The sequence below is a fragment of the Lissotriton helveticus genome, chromosome 8 (assembly GCF_964261635.1).
Source record: "Lissotriton helveticus chromosome 8, aLisHel1.1, whole genome shotgun sequence".
NCBI lineage: Eukaryota > Metazoa > Chordata > Amphibia > Caudata > Salamandridae > Lissotriton > Lissotriton helveticus.
The window spans coordinates 1,545,396,932-1,545,417,823 of record NC_136069.1 but is presented as its reverse complement, the minus strand read 5'-3'; the positions used below and the strand labels follow the sequence as shown (position 1 = coordinate 1,545,417,823).

Genomic DNA, 20,892 nt, shown 5'->3' with positions numbered 1-20,892 from the left:
GAAGCATCACATAGTAACTTTTTTATACTAACATTGAGTAACAATCGATTATCTGCACTGCAGTGGTGGCGCATAGAGTAGTGTACTATTGCTACTTTATTTTTCTGAAGATGGCCCATCAGTATTCTTTTTGCCTGAAATATATGTTGTCTTGATAGAGACTGCAAAGAAGAATCCAAAAAAACAATAGCGTACCTAATGTATATCACATCTCGGTGCTGGAAATGCACTTGTTAAATCCTTGAAGCTTAATCCTCAAGAAAATGATGTCGGCTAATTTTTGTTACGCTTCTCTAGTACAATCTTATGATTTTAACACATTTTACAGACAGTACTTGATTTTCTGGAACTGGGTAAATTGATTTCAAATTGTACATTTGAATTACATTTTTAAATTATATTTAAACTAAGATCTAATTTTTCTGCCTTTCTTTTACGTGGTGCTAGTTCATTTAGTCTGGTGTCTCTATTATTTTGTATGGACGTGACATTGATTATTGACTCATTGAGTTTCACGAGCTTGCATTTCATCTAAGCATCATGCTTTCTTTCACGTTGTCTTTGGCATACAAGGTTGCGTTGTACTGTAGACCCAAACCGGTATTTTATATGATTCTGAATAGTTGCTAGATTTAACCACAAAATATTTGTTTTGTAGTTTTATAGGACTCTGTGAAACTCTAAATTTCACTCTAACTTACTTCAGTTGTCTTTATGTGGTTTGCTCAAAATCATTCTGCCCAAAGTTTGTCTGCTTGTTTGAAAGCAGAATGAAAATATTAGGAATCCATACATACCTAAAACCTACATAGGCTGTTTATATTATATGATTGTGCCTTTGGATAGTGCTTGATATTCGCCCTTAAGTTAGAATCATTGCTTAATTTGAGCTGGTGGTGTCTGGTGCTCGGCAGCAGCACTTAATTGTCAATACCAGCACTTATGACAGTCTGCCACATGGTGGCGATGCCCAGCTAATTGAGAAAAGAGCACAGCAACAGCCATTTATTAATTCCATACACATTAAAAAGGACTAATACCTGCTGCCAACGCCATCCTTATAGTGTTGGGGCACCCGGAATTGTCTGAATTGTCACACTTGTAGGAGTGTAATGGTTTGTAGTTGTGTTGGTACTTTCATTGGCGGCGCTGGCAAGGGCAATGGGTGGTGCCAGCTGAAGTGGCCTCCTGACGAGGGCACTGGCAATTATTTCTTTTATAAACTAAGCACTGGTTTGAATAGAAACCTTTGTGTTACTTTTGACTGATTGGTTTATAATAGTATATTCTCCTGTCGGTGAAGCTTTTTTGAATGCCTGGTTGGGATATCACGTCTTCAGTGTTATTGTTACTTTCTCCCGTAATCAGTGCCGAATTTGAAAAAAAAATGAATGCAGATGCCCAATATTTTTCTTTAGCTGCAGAATGCTGTGGTTGCCAAATACCAAGTCTGCCTCTTCCATTCCTGTCTCTTTTTGTCAATCTTGTAGGTTCTTTTCACCCATGCTTTCTCCCTTGTTTCTCTCTCGTGTCTCTCTCTTCCTCTTAGTTAAAACAATTGAAAATAAGTTGAGAGTCTCAGAAACTGAGTGTGGGGAACCCACTTCCTGCAAACACCGGCAAAAATTAAGCAGTCTTTCTTGGTAGTAATAGCTGTGTCATATCTGGTGTGCACCATTATACTAATGATTGGATTACATGGTTGGCTGAAAGGTAAGCGCTGCAGTCCTGAAGGTTACTTGTCGTTTTTTAAAGTTGTTGGCACGCGTGATTGGCGCTACTGGGTCGCGCTTATTAATTTTTATTTTACCCATTTTAAATGCTCGTGGCTCTTAGCCGCTTTACTTTAGATTTAAATCGCCGCGCTGTCTGAGAGGGTAACGGGGTTTGTTAGGACATTGCTAGCACATAAAATCTGGAAACACTCACCGCTGCTTTAGCGGGCCTTTAGCTGCTTCTTCCTGCGAGGGGGACATCTTGGGTGAGGTAGTGCCGGTTGCGGCAGACATCTTGGGTAGCAGTCTAGCTGCTGGGTGACGTGATAGGCACACAGGCGCCCATTTAAGACAGACAGGCTTGGGCGCTCACCCTGAAAGGTAAGCGCTGCAGTCCTGAAGGTTACTTGTCGTTTTTTAAAGTTGTTGGCACGCGTGATTGGCGCTACTGGGTCGCGCTTATTAACTTTTATTTTACCCATTTTAAATGCTCGTGGCTCTTAGCCGCTTTACTTTAGATTTAAATCGCCGCGCTGTCTGAGAGGGTAACGGGGTTTGTTAGGACATTGCTAGCACATAAAATCTGGAAACACTCACCGCTGCTTTAGCGGGCCTTTAGCTGCTTCTTCCTGCGAGGGGGACATCTTGGGTGAGGTAGTGCCTGTTGCGGCAGACATCTTGGGTAGCAGTCTAGCTGCTGGGTGACGTGATAGGCACACAGGAGCCCATTTAAACCTGCCATTATGCAAGCGCGCAGCGTAAGCGCGCAGCGGGCGCGCCATGGGCACGCCGGAGGCTCGCCAGAGGCAAGCCCATCTATGCCCATCAAGGACCAGACGGGACCCGGGGCCAGAACCCCTGGTTCGCGCATTATATATGGCAGAGGTGAGCTTCTGGAAATAAACTTGCGACGCTCACCACTTGAGGGGAGCGAGGCGGCGCTCCGACAGTTAGGACTATGGAAGGCTCAAGATAATAATCTTGGCCGGGTTCTCACTCATAAAGCGGGGGTTGTGCACTATGGGCTGTTAAACACCCGCTCTCTCCAGAAACATAGTGGAGAGGTGTACTCACTGCTGGAGGATGGGGAATTCGACGTGTTGGGGATCACGGAGACATGGTTGGAGGATTCCTCGCTACCGGATCTGGTGGCTGCCCTACCGGCAAGCTTCTCGGTCCTACATCGCAATAGAGCGGGAGAGAAAAGAGGTGGAGGGGTGGCACTTTTCTTTGCTGACCGTATGCGTGGAGAAACAATCTTGGCCGAGGATATAGGCGGGGCGGAGGTCCTAGGTGTTAAACTTAGACTGGGGACAGATTGCTTAACTGTCCTGGTAGTTTACCGTCCTCCCTGGGCCATGCCGGAGTTCCCGGACTTGTTTTTGAAACTGGTGCAGGACATGCGCTCGAGGTTTGATAATTTGGTCATCCTGGGAGACTTCAATTATCATTGGGAACTTACCCCAAGAGAAGGGCAGGCTGGCCACATTGACGAGGCATTATCCTCGCTAGGTTTAATCCAACAAGTAAGGGGACCGACACATGTGAAAGGTCACACGCTTGACTTAATATGGACGCCAATGCCGGTCCAGGGACCGACGACCTCACAACCGTGTGTCTGGTCGGACCATCGCTTACTGAAGGGAGATCTCCTGATGAACTTACATAAAACGAAACCGGCAGAAGGCCAGAGGCTGGTGAGGAAATGGAAGAACATCAATGGAGAAAAGATGGTGGCACATCTTCTAGCGAATTCTTCTCAGACCCGTTTAGCTAACAATCCTGATGCCCTCTGTAGTAACCTAGAGGAGAGGCTTCTAAGTGCGGTCGACCATGTGGCGCCAGCACGCAGGGTCAATCTAGTAAACAGAGGTCGGAGGTCCCCTTGGTACAACGACTCTCTAAGGGAGAAAAAGAGAGCCTTGCGCATGACGGAGAGAGCTTGGCGCAAAGCCTATGATACTAAGGCGAGAAGTATCTATATGCTTGAATTAGCGAATTATAAGCGGGCAATAATAGCTAGGAAGGCGGATTTTTATGAGGAAAGGATCACCACAGCTATAAATCCTCAAAAGGAAATCTTCCGAGTCCTAAATGAACTCAAGAAAGTAAAAGAACAAAGGCCGGAGTTCACTTTAGAGGACTGCCAGAGATTTCAGAACTTCTTTACCAGCAAAATTAAAGATCTTACTTCGGAAATTGCCTGCACTCCCATACATGCTTGCCCCCCACTGACTATGTCGGCTAAAAAGCTGGTGGATAGACCGCTGGATTTCCTTCCTCCCATTACGAAAGAGGACTTGTCCCTGCTCATTGGGAGAGTTAAGTCTGGCTCCCAGGCAGACCCTTGTCCCCCTGACGTCTTCAAACTGGCTATGCCAGGAATAGAAGAGGAGGTGCTGAATCTTTTGAACTCATCTTTAGCATCAGGAAAGGTTCCCACTGCCTTTAAGGAAGCAAGGTTGATCCCTTTGCTAAAAAAGCCTGGGGCAGACGTGAAATGCTTAAAAAATTTTAGGCCTATTTCCCAGATCCCTTTCCTGGCCAAAGTGCTGGAACAGCATGTTTTGGCCGACCTTTCTGACCATCTAGAAAGGAACGGTCTGTTGGAACCAAACCAATCGGGGTTCCGTGCAAATCACAGCACGGAACTGGTCATGCTGTCCATCATAGATGAGCTCCGGAATAGGGCAGACAAGAAGACACCCGGCGCCCTGGTGCTGTTAGACCTCTCCGCGGCGTTTGACACCGTTTGCCACAAACAACTCCTGTCGCGGATGAGGGACTTCGGCATCCAGGGCACAGCCCACGCCTGGTTTACTTCTTTTCTACAAGGGAGGACACAAAGAGTTCAGCTGGGAGAACTGCTCTCTACTGCAACACCAATCTCTTGTGGAGTGCCACAGGGGTCGGCTTTGTCGCCCCTGTTATTCAATATATATCTTCAACCTTTGATTGCACTCCTGAATCAGATGGATTGTCAGGTTTACAACTATGCGGACGACACCCAAATTATTATCCAAATGGATGATACGCTTGGGGCGCCAGTAAACCTACAAACCATCTTGAAGCATACAGCTAATTGGATGTCGCTGAACTCCCTAAAAATTAATCCGGACAAGACGGAAGTTCTACCTATTACAATCGCTGGCAATCCATGGCATGATGGATTCTGGCCGAGGGAGCTTGGACCGCCCCCGGAGCCGGCAGGGGCTGTAAAAAGCCTAGGCATCTATGTGGATGACAAGCTTTCCATGCGGAAACAAGTTACCACGGTGGTAGGAACTTGTGTTGGCTTGCTTCGTCAACTCAGAAAAATTGCACCATTACTGTCCCATTCCACACTGAGACGGGCGGTTTCCGCTATGATCCTTGCAAGACTGGACTACGGCAACTCGCTCTATTTGGGTTTACCCCAAAAACTCCTAGACAAACTTCAGATGGTGATGAATGATGCCGCTAGGCTCATTCATAAGAAACCCAGGAACACGCATGTGTCCCCACTTATGCGTGAGCTACATTGGCTCCCAGTAAGGCAGAGGGTGCTCTTCAAAGGGTTATGCATTGCACATAAATCTCTTTATGGTAAGGCACCAAGATACATTAAGACCCGCCTGATTCCATATAAACCTGCCAGGGTGCTAAGATCTGCTGAGGCAACTCTTCTCATGCAACCTCGTTTCAGATTGGCGACAGTGGGCGGTCGTGCCATCTCGAACACCCTCCCAGGGGCTTGGAATAGTCTACCGGCGGACTTGCGCAAAGAATCTAATCTGCTGTCCTTTCGGAAGAGGTTGAAGACTGTTCTTTTCCAGAAGGCCTGGGGAGGGCTATACATTTCTGGGAAGTATCTTTCTTTTGGCTTCCTGTGGTGCTTACTGGACAAGCGCTTAGAGACCCCTGGGTTATAGCGCTATACAAATCGAAAGAAATAAAATAATAAATAAAATAAATAAAATGGTAATTCTGAGATGGCAATACTACTACAGAAATACTCTTTAATTATTGGTGTGGTCTTTTGACCCTTTACTGTAGACCATTATTAGGCTGACCTTTCGGCATACGACAATTGTCCAAAACCTCTAAGGCATCGCATAGCAGAATAGTTACATTAAATAGGGACATCTAGGTAATGCTCGTCTCAGCCATTATGACTTATTTTTTATAAAACATTTGCAATTTTTCTGATAGTGGCAGAGTTTAATAAGTTATATCCAGTTTGCAATTTTCAAACAAATTAGGCTGCAAAACGAGAGCACATTGTATGCCACATAAAAGCGGATGTTGCAGTGTGAAACCCTGGCAGATAGGCACCATCCTTAACCCCTTGGATGTGACCTTCACAAGGGCGCTCAGTGGAACCCTTGCAGTCATTCTTTGCACACTTCATATGAGCTCAAGGCGAGCAGGAGAGGACACACAGGAATCTGAAATAAATTGGCAATTTGTCCCATTTTCCTTGATGCGGAACAGAAGGTCGCATGTATGAAAATGCGCCTCTTGTGTTTGAATGTGACATTCAGCACAACGCAAGAGGAGCACAAAGCACTTGATTTCCTGCATTTGTTAGAAAGATGACTGACTGCCACATCAATTGTTGTAATTTCAGATATGCTAAATTTGACAGCTCCTTCTTGCATTCAAACTATCACAAATTATATATATACACAAGACTGTAGCAATGTAGGAGAATTCCATATGCAGTTATGTGAAGGTAAGTGCTTAAAGTATATATATTCAGAATGAGTTCACAACTTAAATTGGTATGTTCTGGTGCTGTTGGCCAATGGTAGCACAGTTTGAAATACTATTAAAAGGCTCCTGTTCACTGCACAAACATTATGTTTATGGTGTGATGAGACATATTGTTTCTATCGTTAACGTTACAAAGAAATTGTGAATAAGGCTGGTGATGTGCTGGCGGCATGCTGGACATTGGGCGAGCTGACTGGCGACCCAGTCTCCCTTTGGTGTTTTTGAATTTTGTGGCTTCCAAGAAATAGCGTCCTTGATGATGTATTTTTAAGTGCTTTTACCCAGGGTTTGAATCAACAGCTTGTGTTACAAAGTTCAAAGCTTCATTAGAGGAACTGTGGTAAACTTTCCAGTTAAGAAACAGTAACTTCCCATGCCAGGTCCTTGTTAAAATTTGTCCTGCAGAGGCCCAGAAATGACATATGAGCCGAAACGTATCCACAATTCTTGGAGTGGTCAAACATGACTCACTATAAACAGACTCTGGTCGGCCAATTAGGGAGTCAAACATGTTTATTCTCCAAATTAGAAAGAATCCCTCCCTAGCAAATCGTACAAATCACATTAACAAATACAGAGGTGTATTGCTTTTCTTTACATGTATGCAGGGGCGCTAAGAGTGTTAAATAGATGCAAATGTATGATTGCATATTTGTGAAAAACGGTGCTATGAAATATTAAAGAAACCAATGAACTGCATCTTACGGTTTCACATTTAATGTATTGGACCAGTGCTATGAGGTATTCAAATGAATCGTGTAATGTGTTTATATATATATATATATATATATATATAGTGCTTACATCTATACATGCACACATACACACACACATATATATATATATAACTATGCACACACATACACACATATGTATGATTGATGTAAAGTAGATGATAAATTTGATCAGCTTGTTTATAAATAACTAGTCTATTGCGCCCGAGTTCAGAACTCCCTTGCTTCAAGAATAACACCACCCCTGTTTTCATGGGCGTATGGGACCCGCCCATTATATAATAAACGTTTGCATGTTGGGGACATACTTGTAGCGTGCTAGTGGTGTGTTGGTGATATGCTTGCGGGGTGGTGGTTGGTTACTGGTAGTGGGCTGGTGAGGTCTCTGTATCGCGCCTTGTAGACTAATCCCCCTTGTTGAATGCTTTGCAGTTATGACGGCGTGCCGTTTTTGATGCACGACAGAACGCTGAAGCGGACGACCAATGTCGAGGAGGTGTTTCCACAGCTGGCTCAGGAGCATCCCTCCATGTTCAACTGGACGGAGCTGGAAAGGCTGAACTCCGGGACATGGTTCCTCAAAGTAAGCTGTCTCACCTGCATGCCACCTCCTGGAAAGAGGGTTCCAAGCCCATGGTTGTGACAGATTTCAGGCTGAAAAGTAGCATGTGTCCTTACTTGGCCCTTCTACACCAACTTAACAGGGCAAATCATAAAAATAGTAATGCCACAAGTTTGTCAGCATTTGAAACATATGATATGTATTCATTTTACATCAAGTGGGCGTGGCGTGAACAAGTAAAGGTTTGTTATTATAAAGCGAATGTACCTTTTGGAAGGTCCAGGTAGGCAGGCACACTCAAATGTCAGTGCCAAATAGGGGATGTATACGTTTTAGTATGATATCATTAGCATTTGTCTTAGACATACATAATATTATTCTCTTCGAATTATGTTTTAACCGCCCAACATCACGGTGGGCATGTGCGTCGGACGGCCTGGAGCCGTCCGATCTGCGTACGCGTGGAATTTTCCTGCACCGCAGGGAAATTCCGGCCACGGTCAAAGGGTTAAGTCTCATAATATTATGCTACTATCATAATGGATACACTCTTTGAAGTATAGATTGTACTGTGAATTGGGTTGTACAAGCTCATGTTTGCCCTTTGATATATAACAGTTTGTTCAAACACAACTACTTGCAAGAACTATGTCATTCTGTAGCAAGATATCAGCAGGAAAGCAGATTATTTTATACTCTGATATAAGAACAATAAAAAGCGGTTTTCCTAAGAGTTGTGGAAAAGTCCTTAAAGTCTGGTTCTGAAGACTGCTTTGGCAGAAACCAACCCACCACCTGCACCCAGCCTCCAAACACCCAAATGAGGTGGTGGTATGGGGGACAATATTCTTCCACCTCTCCTGCCTTCCTCCAGCCTTTTCCAGCTACCCTTGATGGGAGGGAGAAGGTGTGTGAGGGCTCTGGTGCCATCAAATAACCCCTCACCTGCAGGTCCACAAATGTCGGTGGATTTCCTTCTGGGTTGGTCGTGGTCGTCACAGAGAGAACGGAGAGCACCGCTGTCGGGCTGAGTGGCCACTAGAGAAGACTCAGCCCAGTGAGAGAGTGTGACATGATGGAAGGTGTCATTGTTTTGGGAGGTGGGGGTAGCTACAGATTTTAGTGGAAGAGAGTGAGAAGAGATCAGGTAGAAAAAGAATAGGGAATAAGAGGTGTAAGAGGGAAGGGCAAGGCATTTGGAGGGTGACAGGGCACAAGGCATCTGTCTGTTTTCGGTGTAGTTTGTTGTGGGTGATGGAATGGGTGTTTCAGTGCAGGCTGTTCGTTAATACCTTAGATGGCTAGCTGTCAGTAGCTAGGATTTTTCCACCTTAGGATTCAAAGTGACATCATAGACAACTCCAGCTTCTCTCTTTGTCTATAAAGTAAGTAGACAAGTATTGTAAAACAAGACTGTTATTGACAGCTGCCGTCTAGAATTCCCTCAATCGTTGTAAATTGATTTTGAGTTGTGATGTTTTTCAAAAATCGAAGTCCAGTTCTTGACGAAGTAACTTTTATTATCATTGTCTTGAGGCCATCATGTGATGCTAGTACTTACCTGCCATGTGCTGAGGTATGTTGCCACACAGTAACCTCAGCCTTCCTTGTTTCAGAATAACCCCTACTGGACCACCAGTTCCTTCTCCGATGCTGCTCGTTTCGAAGCGGGGAACCAGTCTCTCTGCAAACTGACCGACCTGCTGCAGATAGCAAAGGACAACAACACAGCGCTGCTCTTGAACGTCCCAGTGCCACCAACAGAACATCCCTACCGTGGCACCTACATCAATGCTACCTTGCAGACCATTCTGAGGTCCCGGATTCCGCAACGACTCGTGAGTTACTTGCGTAAAGAGGCATGCACCACTCTGATAGGGATAAATAATCGATCCAAGGTTTGTAAGCAACACAATGGAGCAAATTGAGGAGTCTATTAACCGCATCGCTGCGGCGGCTATTCCGCCGCAGCGCTAAGGGGGCGGGGCGGCTGCATGCTGGTGACGGAACCGCTCCGTCATCAGGAGCGGTTCCGTCATGGCCCCGCCCGCTCAATAGTACGCGCCGCGCAGGCGCGGCGAGCGGGCCATGACAGAACCGCTCCGTCATCAGCACAGCCCAACCGCAGCTGATGACGGAGCGGTTCCGTCATCAGCATCGAACGGGTTAAGTAATCATTCTAGAGTTCACTTTAGGCGCTTACGTTGTTGTTGCTTCTATGCTTGATCTATTGATTATCAAAATTAGTTGCCTCTTTCAAATATTCTATTGCCATTATTCTGTCAAGAGCAGTTTATCTACTTTGTGGGTAGTTTTTGATTTTTCTGATAGTTTTTTCTTTGGGAACTAAACCACTCCTGTGATCTGATGCATGAAGAAGCAGAATGGGCTTAGAACACAAGTATCAAAAGCTTCTCTTTACTTTCCTGTTGCCGGGGAGCACTTGGAGCCTGGCCCCGCCCGCCTACTTGTCGTGGGCGGTGGGCGAGTGCAGGGGACCTCTGTAGGTGGCCATCTTTACACTGACCTGGGCATACAAGAAAGGCAGACTCTGAAGGCACCAGTGATGCAGGAACTGTCCTACTGAAGCCACAGGATGAGCAGTAGGACGAGAAGTGACCTAGACATTTCTCTTGGGCAAAACCAGATAAAGACGATGACTCGCCACATGGGGATGCTATTAACCATAGTCCTGATAAAGTCAATTTCTATGAGGCAGTCAATGACCTCAGAGTTGGCAAGCATTATATAAAGAGACGTTAGGAGTAGGCAAAACAGACCAGTCTTTTTGGTGGTATAACAGGACACACAATAGACCACCACATTTTGTTTTAAATGTTTGTTGTGTTCTCTTGTTTATTCTTGATTATTTCTGCTGCTGCCGGCATTCCTCATTGCCCGACACTCATTTGGTTTGTGAGACTGTTAAGCAGTGTACATTGTTTTCCAATTCCGCGTGGAACATTCTAATTTTGTTATACTGATCGGCTTTGTTTTTTAAATCCCTGCTTTTGGGGTATGAATTAAAGAAAACAGTATTTAGTGTGACATATTTTTTTTTAGTGTATTAGAATATTTAGGCTATAATGAAAATCTCTGCACTTGATTTGCTGAGAGCCAATTCCTTTGTTACAACAAGAGGTGGGAGTAAATTTATTATGCAAGTAGAGCATCCTTGCTACGTGCATTTTTGAGCAGCGCTTGGCTATAAGCCACTCTTTTGTCTTTGGTTTGCTGCAAGGACATTCGCTGATTTTGTATGCTGTTGACAGACTCAATGGTCGATAAGTAGACAGGAAAAACGCGTAAGTGCTTTAAATTAGTGTTTTACCTTTCGACCCAGAATGGGGGGGACGTGCGCAGAATCAAGCGATGTAGGAATAATAATCAAGCAAACAAGCAAAGACAAATTCAGAATGTGTTAGTAGGTCGGTGCATGATGTGGTACCCTGCAGCCCAAGGAGACTTTATAGCATAGGATGTACGTGGAAGCCATTACATCAACCATGGCCAATACTTTTGTCTGGTTAGATTTGATATTCAAACCTCAGTCCTTGCAATTTGGATGTACAATCTAAGTCAAAAGTCTGACAAATCAAGGTAAAGATAATGGTAGAGGAAGTTGTCTTTGATGTAACTGGGATCAACGGTTGTGGTAGCTGGTTGACTGAAGTTGAGGCTGTTGTACTTGGCGCTCTCAGCAGGGTCACCCCAAACACTTTGCTTTCACCCCTCCTATTTTTGCTGAATTTCTTTTTGTTAGCCTTAGAACTCTGTGCACGTTACCTCTTCTAAAAAGGGCTGAAGAACTTGTGCTCGCTAACTAAAACATGGTAAAATTTGCTTACACTGAATTGGCATCTTTAATTTACTTATAATTCCTTAGTAAACTTGTATACCATATACCCAGGGCCTGTAAATTAAATGCTTTTTACTTTAACTTTATTTCGGCTGTGTGCCATAAAAGTGATCAAATAAAAAAGCATGGCATGAATTGACCCCCATGAAATATTAAAAAACAGATAAATACAGAATACGTAAAACAGGATAAAACTGGATACAAATATTAAATACATTAGTTTAAAATGAGCAGACATTTAGAGGCACATCTTTTGCCTGATCCTCCATACTGCAAATACGGAGCAAGAGGCAGCAAAAAACAAACTTTGCCTAGCCTCTGTTTTTAAAATTCAAAAAGCAATTAGATGATCCCTGACACCTAAAAGCTGACAGAGATGATCTACTTTTTCCTGATTTTGACGTAAGCTGGGCAGCAAACATTAAATGCTGGGCCTTCAGTACTTATTGTTCACTTAAGTAGCCCTTAAAAGATAACCCAGGCCTGCCATTGCAGCCTGAATGCAGTTTACAACTAACAATTCGTCTTGACAAAATAACCCCATTGCCAAACCTTAACCAAGCCTTTTCTTGCAAATAAGTCACCCCTAAGGTAGGCCCTAAGTAGACCATTGGGCAGAGTACACTGTAATTAAAAGATTGGACAAGTACTTTTGAGTTTTACATATCTTTGTAGTGAAAAGCTCTTACTTTTGTTTTTCATTACTGTGAGGGCTAACGCTCCCATAGGATAACATTGAATTTTCTTATTACATTTAATAAGTGCTAGCTTTTGATTGAGAACAGGTAAACGTTTGATGTTTGGTGTCTGAGAAATTGTAATTTACATTCCTCGTTAACGGTCCAGTCAGATTTAAAATTACATTTAGACAGCTAGCATTTTCCTCCGTCAGCTCTTTGGTGCCTGCAGCTTGTCCATGGGTCCCATGACTGGGTGTAGTTGACAGTTGGACTTTCTTTATTCTTCCCAAACAGCAACACAATAGAGGGATTAGGTGTTCCTGGATGGGGCATCACTTGCAGGATGGGGAGGGGGCAGAGCTGGGTACAAACCCACTTACAACTGAATGGGCTGTGCCCTGCCTCCACACAAAAAACTTGTTGCCAGTTTATTGTTCAAGCAGCCAGCTTGGAGATGGGTCAGGGAAGGAAGGAAACTTCACAGGAAGACGTCTAGAAACTTCTCCTACTTCAAAGAAGGCACCAGACCCACTCTTCAGTTCACTTTCTGAACCGGCAGAAAGTCTCTCAGGAGACTGCCTGCTGGTGTGGGCTGATGTGTACTTTAGTGGGCCGCTTTACTACACCTGGAATGACTACACTGCTGCCTAAAGCCTGCCTTGAACCCTCAGAGGCCTGCTATGCTGTTTGAGCCCTGTTCCTCTTCTTGAACCCAGAACTACGAGAGTGACTCCAAGGGCTAGTTGGCTGGCCTCTTGATCAAAACTCCAGGGACAGAAAAGGCTCCAACCATCTTGAACATGCACCTGGACTCTGCCTGAGTAGGCTGTATCTCCACCTCAAATCGTGCCCCTCCAGTCCGAGACCCTTGAAGGTGGTGTTAAAGGTGCCCAGATAGCCACAATCCAACACTTGGGACTTAGAAAATATTTGGCTTAAAACTACTACGAGAATCGAGAGGAGACCAGGACCAACCTGCTTGTCTATCCACCCAAGGTGGATTTGCTGGTCAGCATGACTACACAGCAGGTCCAGCTATGTTCTTCTCCGCAGCAGCAAATCCTGTTCAGCAGTCCATCTGCAAAGGGGTATCTGACATTGTGGAACTCTTGTTGGTTGCAGCCTTGTTCCACTGGAGATTTTCGACCACTCAAAAAAAGTCAGAACTTAGAAATTTTCACTGTTACTTTGTCTACTACACGGTAACCATAGGTTCATTTAGTGACTTTAGTCGTTCACCCTGTCAGAGATTGTGGCTGTTGCCTGAGCAGGGTTAACACCCCACACCACCAACAACCCACTTTCTCACAGAACCCTTTATAGGACATCTGCACAAATAAATCTGCCCTAACACAATCCTTCTTTATTTAGAGACACTAAAAAGGTAAGGAAGTAGATGATTTTATTTGAATCTCATTTGAGGAAAATACATTTGAAAACAAGGAAATTGAAGAAACTGAGTGAAGGCAAATGTATGTCTTGTTATGATATGCTATTGATGTGAACACCACACCGTTTTTAAACGTTTGACTGGTCTCTTCTTACAACATCTAGGCTTGAATACGGCAATGCACTGTATTTGTGCCTGCCTGCCTGATTACCTGATCAGTAAGTTGCAGGTTGTCCAAAATGCAGCAGCTCTCATGCTTCTCGGCTTGCCACTGAGAAATCATGTATCCCCCTATCTTAGAGAGCTGTATTGGCTTCTCATCAGGAACAGGATCCTTTTCAAGACATTGCTAGTGGTTCACAGGGCTCTTCATCTGTCTGGCACAGGGTACCTTAGAGCAAGAATTTGCTTTTATGCCCCTTCCAGGCTTTTGTGTTCAGCCAACCTCTTTCTGGCCAAAATCCCTAGGATTCGATGTTCCAGAACGGGGACAGGTCCTTTTCATTTTTGGGACCTTCACATTGGAACAAACTACCTTTGGAGTTACGGTGCATTTCATCTTCCCCCCCAGTTTTAGAATAAACTGAAAACATGGCTTTTTAAGCAGGTTTTGCTTCCCTCAGCTACATTTCACTGGAGGTGCAGAGTGCCTGGACACACCTTAGAGTAACAGAGCACTTTAGAAATGTCCTTTACAACACAGCACCTCAGGACCTAATGTTCAGAATAACATATTTCACATGAGTGCAGGATTTTTTTTTACCTGATTCAAGAAACCCTGGGTCAGATGTACGACCATTTTTGCATGCGCAAACGGGTTTGCGCACCTGTTTGCGCATGCAAAAATAACATGGGGAAATTATAAACCCTATTTTGCGAGTTGAAATTTTTTGCGACTCGCAAATTAGGCCTTTGCGACTCGCTATTAGGAAGGGGCATTTCCTTCCTAATAGTGAGCGCAACCCTATGCAAGAATGTTTTGTGTCCGCAATTGCGGGCGTAAAAAATGTGCAAATTACCACCCTGTTCAAGAGGGTGGTAATGGGGTTGCAAAAGGGAAAGGTTCCCTAGGGGACCCCTTCCCCTTTGCAAAAGCAGGAGAAAATATTTTTTAAGGGCAGGCAGTGACCACTGCCTGCCCTTAAAAAATGAAACAAACGTTTAATTTTTTTTTTATTTAAATACATCCCATTTTCCTTTATGGAAAATGGGCTGCATTTTTTTTAAAAAACTGCTTTATTTAAAAGCAGTCCAAGACATGGTGGTCTGCTGAGCCCAGCAGGCCACCACACCTGGAGGGCCTGTCATTCCTGAAAGGGGCGAGATTTTGATCGATACCTTATATCTATTGATCCAAACCTCGATCTGGTCGACTGAACCTTTGTTGCCTGTCTGTGAGGAAAGAAAGTGCACCTATTTCCAAGTTAGTTCACCCAATAAAGGACTCTACTCCCAAAGATCACAAACAACTTCTAGCTTTCAAAGGTTTATTGTAAAGATATGATAAGCTGCAAATACAGGCATCTCAGAATGAGATTCACGAGATACACAGGTCCAATTACATACATGTGCTCTCGAAAAGCCCTCAGACGAGCAACAGAAATCACTAACACAAGTTCTAAGAATAATAAAGCTATCAGCATAGACGCATATCTCTCCTTCATTTAGGTTGGAGTAAAACGCAAAGGTTAGGCTGTCCCTACCCTGCTCTAGATGGTATCCCTACTTAACCAAATTCCAACCTAACAAAGGTGTCAGCAGTGAATGACCCCCAAGGGAAGTCACCCACTCTAAGTCTCTTGGTGAAAACCTATAGTTCTCCAGTCATGACCCCTCTCTGCCTACCCATCCGCTCTCTAAAGGGTCCTCAGGTCTCTGCTCTAACTCCACCCAGGGGTGCTGTCCCTAATACAAAACAGTCAACAACATTTGAGACGCCCCTTGCGAGACGCCCCTCACGTGGTGTAGCTTCTGGCTTTTTCCATGATGCTTTGTATTGGGCCTCATACGTTAGAGTTGACCTTGCTTCTCAGACTCTTCTCCGGCCCGCTGATACCCCTCAAACATTCCGGAACCCTCCTCCATGTCTGGGCCGTCTACTGAACAGACCTCTATTCATTCATTTATAATTGGATCCCCCCTCTTCCTTTGCAGACAGATATCTGTAGCCACAAACCCAACTCTCATAGACTTCCAAAGAAAAGGCCTGCAACATTTCTCAGCCCAGACATGTACGTGCAAATCAACGTTAAAACATTTCAGGCCTACAATATTTCTCATTATGATTATAGCATTCAACTTCTTCATTAATTAAAACATGTTAATACTCTTATTCTATTATTTAGTAAACATCTCTATAAATCATGGCCCATTTAATGCGATGACCAAAACATTAATACAATCTGTGTCGTGAAAAGAAACATCTTCCCTTTTAGCTCTGGCCCTGAGGCCTACCACATTCTGCTTTTAACCACATACCATCTTATGTTTTAGCAGCTACACGACATGGATTCAGAAATAATCACATCTAATAAAGTCATATAATGTCACACATTTCTGTATTAGTTCCACTTCTACTTAAATCCCTACATTAGCTATACATTTAGAATATAATTGCAGATACTATTAGCACTCATGGCATTTCTCCTCATGATTTGTGCTTACTACAGGTAAGTGTGATGTACTCATACATTTAAGTCAGTTTGCGCTCTCTCAGTTCCCCCCTTTGATGACCTCTCGGGGTCATCACTAACATTTAAACTGCAGTTATTGCTGGCATTCTCTGCGCTTCCAGAGCCCTCAGGCTCCTGTACTGATTGTCTTGTATGGCAGCCAATCTCTGCAGCTGTTCTCTTTGGGCCCTTTCTGACCTTCTTGCTCTGTACCATTTGAATACCCTCACCAATCCCCACAATATAATCCCACAGATCAATATTATGATGATAGGCTTTAGGATATACCAAACAAAGCTTTTGCCTAAGGTGGAAAACCACCCTCCAACTGTACTCATTCCGTGGCCCACCTTTTCCCAGACATTTTCTCTACTCAAGTCTTCGATCTCCTTGTGAATATTAGTTATGTTCCTAATAACTTTCTCAAGGGGCTTCGAATTGTCTGGAATGTAGGTGCAACATTCCTGGACCTTCAAAGCCTTACAGACTCCGCCCTCTTTTGCTAGTAGGACATCTAATGCAAGACGGTTTTGAAGAACCATAGCCCTTATCGATTGCATCTCTCCTTCTACCAGCATTAAGGACTGAGCTGTGCTGGCAGACAACCTGTCGACAACTGTTGCCAGTCGTCTAATTTTAACATCATTAAGGATTACTCCCAAAAGAGGGAACATAGCTCCAAAGACATCTCCAACCATTTCTGCATCGCCTACATCCCTCCTTCCCCTCGATGATGTCTTGCCCTCAATGATCACTAAGTCTTGTGCATGATATATTTTGGGGAAGACAATTGCCAAATAACATGATCCATACCAGTTATCAGGTAGTCTCACGTAAGCATTTCTTCCACATACAAAATACACATTTGGAATCACTTGCATTCCCTTCAGGAAATCCTTAGTATAGTACTCTAGATTGAAAGCATGCTCACAGTCAACTTCACCCACGTATACATTTTCATAATACGTTTTGGCTCGGTGAAGACATAGCTTTCCTCTCTGCGTTTTATCTAAAGCTATTGGACCACTACTACCCTTTCTCTTGTGTGCCTTCTCTTCCTCGGTCCAATCTGTTTTCCATTGTCCTGATTTTTTCAAAATCTTTTGTCTCCTGTATCGATCATCCACCTGCCCTATGAACTTCTTCTCGACTTCTGACACCTTGCATGTCAGGTTATTTCTACGGGCATGTGAAGTATCTAAAGTAATCCAAGGAATGAAGAACTTGGCCAATCTGTCTTCACTCTTCCAGTAGTCCCATTTGTTCATCTGCTTATAATTTGGGACTTCTGGCAACACTGAATCATAATTGGAGAAATAGTATTCAAAACTATCTCTCTCATAAAATATACTAAGCAATAAGCTACATGTAATGCCATATGTCAGAGGGAGGTGATGGTATCTGATTCCTTCATCTACAGACGCCGGCAACTGCATGCAGACGTAACAATCCTTAACCTCCATGGCATCCACGTATTCATATAAAAGTTTAGCATAAGCATTTGACCTAAAGTCTCCTTGGGACTCATCTACGTGTAATCTGCGGGCTTCTGCAGCTAATAACGCTTTCTCTTGAGTGTTTTCCCTTTTCTCACCAGCAACAGTAGGCGTAAGCGTTTCTACAGATTTCACATCAGTTACCTTTACCTCTTCCTCATGTCCCTTTACATAAGAAATTGTTACCACTAAAGCTATTAATATTATCACTCCTACTATTAGTGTACCTATTATACATTTAGCTCTGCGGTTCTGGGTGCCGGCCTCCATTTCGTCAGACAATATGGCTCTCTCTTATCTTTAGCAAAAAGTTCTTTTCCTCTCGTTCCTTTACAGTCTCTTTTTAATCCTTTTGTCTTTTGAATCCACACAACTGGAGGCTGACAACCTTCTTCGCAAAAGTCCTTTAACAGTTCAATAAAGACAACCCTAGCCCTTCTCCATCAACTCAAGGGAAGTTCCCTAAAATTCTCTGCTTCCTGGGCGCTAGGTAATCTTCTTTTTCTGCTTGCTCTATTTACAAAGTCCTTTAACAGTCTACTATCAGGTTTGTGGTTGCGGCTTCAATAGCATAGTTCAGTATTTCCAAACGAAGATTGTGCTCTTCATGTGCTGTTATCGTTGTACCAAAGTCGGGGAATTGCAATTCTGAAAGGAACATGTGTTTTAACTTGCTGAGGCGGGGAGGTCTGGGGAGCATGAATGTTAGTGACCCTTCTTGTTCGACACCGGGTACCAACAGTCGTATTTCCACGGTGATAATGGGCTCAGAACTGGACACCACCACCGCTCGGATCCTCCCTGTCTCCGGTTTCACAGACATTTGTCGCCAGATATGTCCACTCAGGTGTGGAGTATCTTCTGTTAGGCACACGCACTCTTCTTGACCTTCTTCGGTCCGGTGCTTCAGCGCCCTGAGCACCTTCTTCTGGGTCTGAGTCTTCGGATATCGGAGGAAGGGTTACCTCTGGAGTTGACCTCAGGCTAGAGCTCCTTCTTTGCGGCCAATTAGCTTCTCCACGTGCCCTTCTACTCCTTCTCCTTCTTGTCTGTTCTCGCTCTCTCTCAGACCTGTCAGGGTCTGACTCGTACTCCCAGCTACTTCCTCCTTCTGTAGCGTCGTCTGTTTCGCTGTTGTACTGACCGTCCTCAGCTTGGTCAGACTCGTTCCCTGCTTCCGCTGGCACCTCTACAGCTTGGCTAGCCCCCTCTATGGCTTCTCGGTCCTCTGCTGGACGTCTATCCGAGAGAGGAGCTGTTTCTTCCAGAGGTGCTGGAACCCTTCGCGTATGTGACGCGTGGATCCAATTGGGCAGGCCTCCCACCTTTACAGCTGTGTTCGTGATCAGGATGACCTGGAAGGGCCCACGCCAACGAATATCCAAGCAGCTTCTTCTCACATGTTTTTTCACCAGGACCCAGTCCCCAGGGTACAGGTCATGGCACGGGCCCTGGCACGCTGGAACCTCGGCAGCCTGCACCTGAAGGGACACAGAACGCATGGCGTCAGACAGCCCCTTACAATAGTCCAGGATCATATCATCTGTGATATTTAACAGTGCAGTAGCTGGGACAGATGGCAGCCTCATTGCTCTCCCCATTAACACCTCATGTGGTGACAACCCTGTCCTTCTGTCTGGGGTACTACGAAGGCTCATGAGAACCAATGGCAGGGCATCAGGCCAACTCAGGGTCGTTGAGGAACAAACTTTGGCTATCCTGGCCTTGATAGTGCCATTGATCTGCTCCACAATTCCTGAGGCTTCTGGTCGGTAACTGCAATGCAACTTTTGGTCGATATTTAACGCTACACAGACCATCTTCACAAGCTCGCTGTTAAAATGTGTTCCCCTATCTGATTCCAAAAAGGCCGGCACCCCGAAGCGCGGAATGATTTCCCTAAGCAGTAACTTGGCCACTGTGAGGGTGTCGCACCTACGTGTAGGGTATGCCTCAACCCATCTGGAGAACACACAAACAACCACCAGGACATAGCGGAGGCGGTTGCACCTTGGCATTTCAATGAAATCTATCTGCATTCGATTGAATGGACCTCCAGACCTTCCTATGTGACTTAGTGCAACTGGTGTTCTTTTCCCTACGTTCAGCTGCTGGCAGGTCACACAACGCTGGCACACTGCTTCTGCTGCTATTCTAAACTTAGGATTGTACCAAGTCTGTCTAAACACTCTCAGCATAGCATCTCTCCCTAAGTGTACGGGACCATGTATGAGTCTAGCCATTGGACTCACCATCTCATTGGGCAACACTGCTCTGCCGTCTGCTGAGACCCAAAAATGGGTCTCACCCATTACACATCCTGCCTTTTCCCATGTTTCTTTTTCAGAATCAGGAGCATTTTCTTGCATGGTTGACAGTTCATCCCAAGTATCAACAGTTTCCAGTATCATGGCTAATTCAGTTCTTACATTTATTCCACCCACTTCCACCTCTGTGAAAGAGTACCCTTGTTCCGCGCAATACCGCGCAACCTCATCAGCATATCTATTGCCTTTTGAAACAAAGTCCTCATTTCTGGTATGTGCGGTGCATTTTACAACTGCGATACTTGCTGGGCATTGCAACGCCTCTAACAACAGGCGCACAAACTCTCCATTGCGAATGGGAGAGCCTGAAGAGGTCATGAACCCTCTTTGAGACCATAACTGCCCGTAATCATGAACTACCCCATAACCATATTGGCTGTCGGTGTATATGGTGACTCGAATTTGATTGCTTGCCAAGCAAGCACGTGTCAGGGCAATAATCTCGGCTACCTGAGCGGAGTGTACTCCTTCCAGGCACCCAGCTTCCACAACTCCAGTAATTGTACATACAGCATAAGCTGCTCTCAACTGCCCAACTTCGTCTCTTACACATGAGCCATCGACAAAGAAAATTTCATCTGGGTCAGTCAGTGGCTCATCTACGATGTCAGGTCTGGGTTTGGTGCATAGTTCAGTCACATCAAGGCAGTCATGGTCTGTATATTCATCATCATCTTCGATATCATTTGGAAGTGGCATCAA

The 20,892-nt window shown here is 44.6% G+C and overlaps 1 protein-coding gene across 1 annotated transcript in view; it reads left to right on the top strand.

Annotated features, from left to right (window-relative positions):
- The window catches only part of GDPD5 (glycerophosphodiester phosphodiesterase domain containing 5), a 931,881-nt gene that overhangs the window by 853,067 nt on the left and 57,922 nt on the right, over positions 1-20,892 (top strand). Inside the window, exons 10-11 of the mRNA XM_078658536.1 lie at positions 7,637-7,787; positions 9,383-9,604. Coding sequence (XP_078514662.1) covers positions 7,637-7,787; positions 9,383-9,604 — 373 coding nt within the window. The remainder of the gene's footprint in view (positions 1-7,636; positions 7,788-9,382; positions 9,605-20,892) is intronic.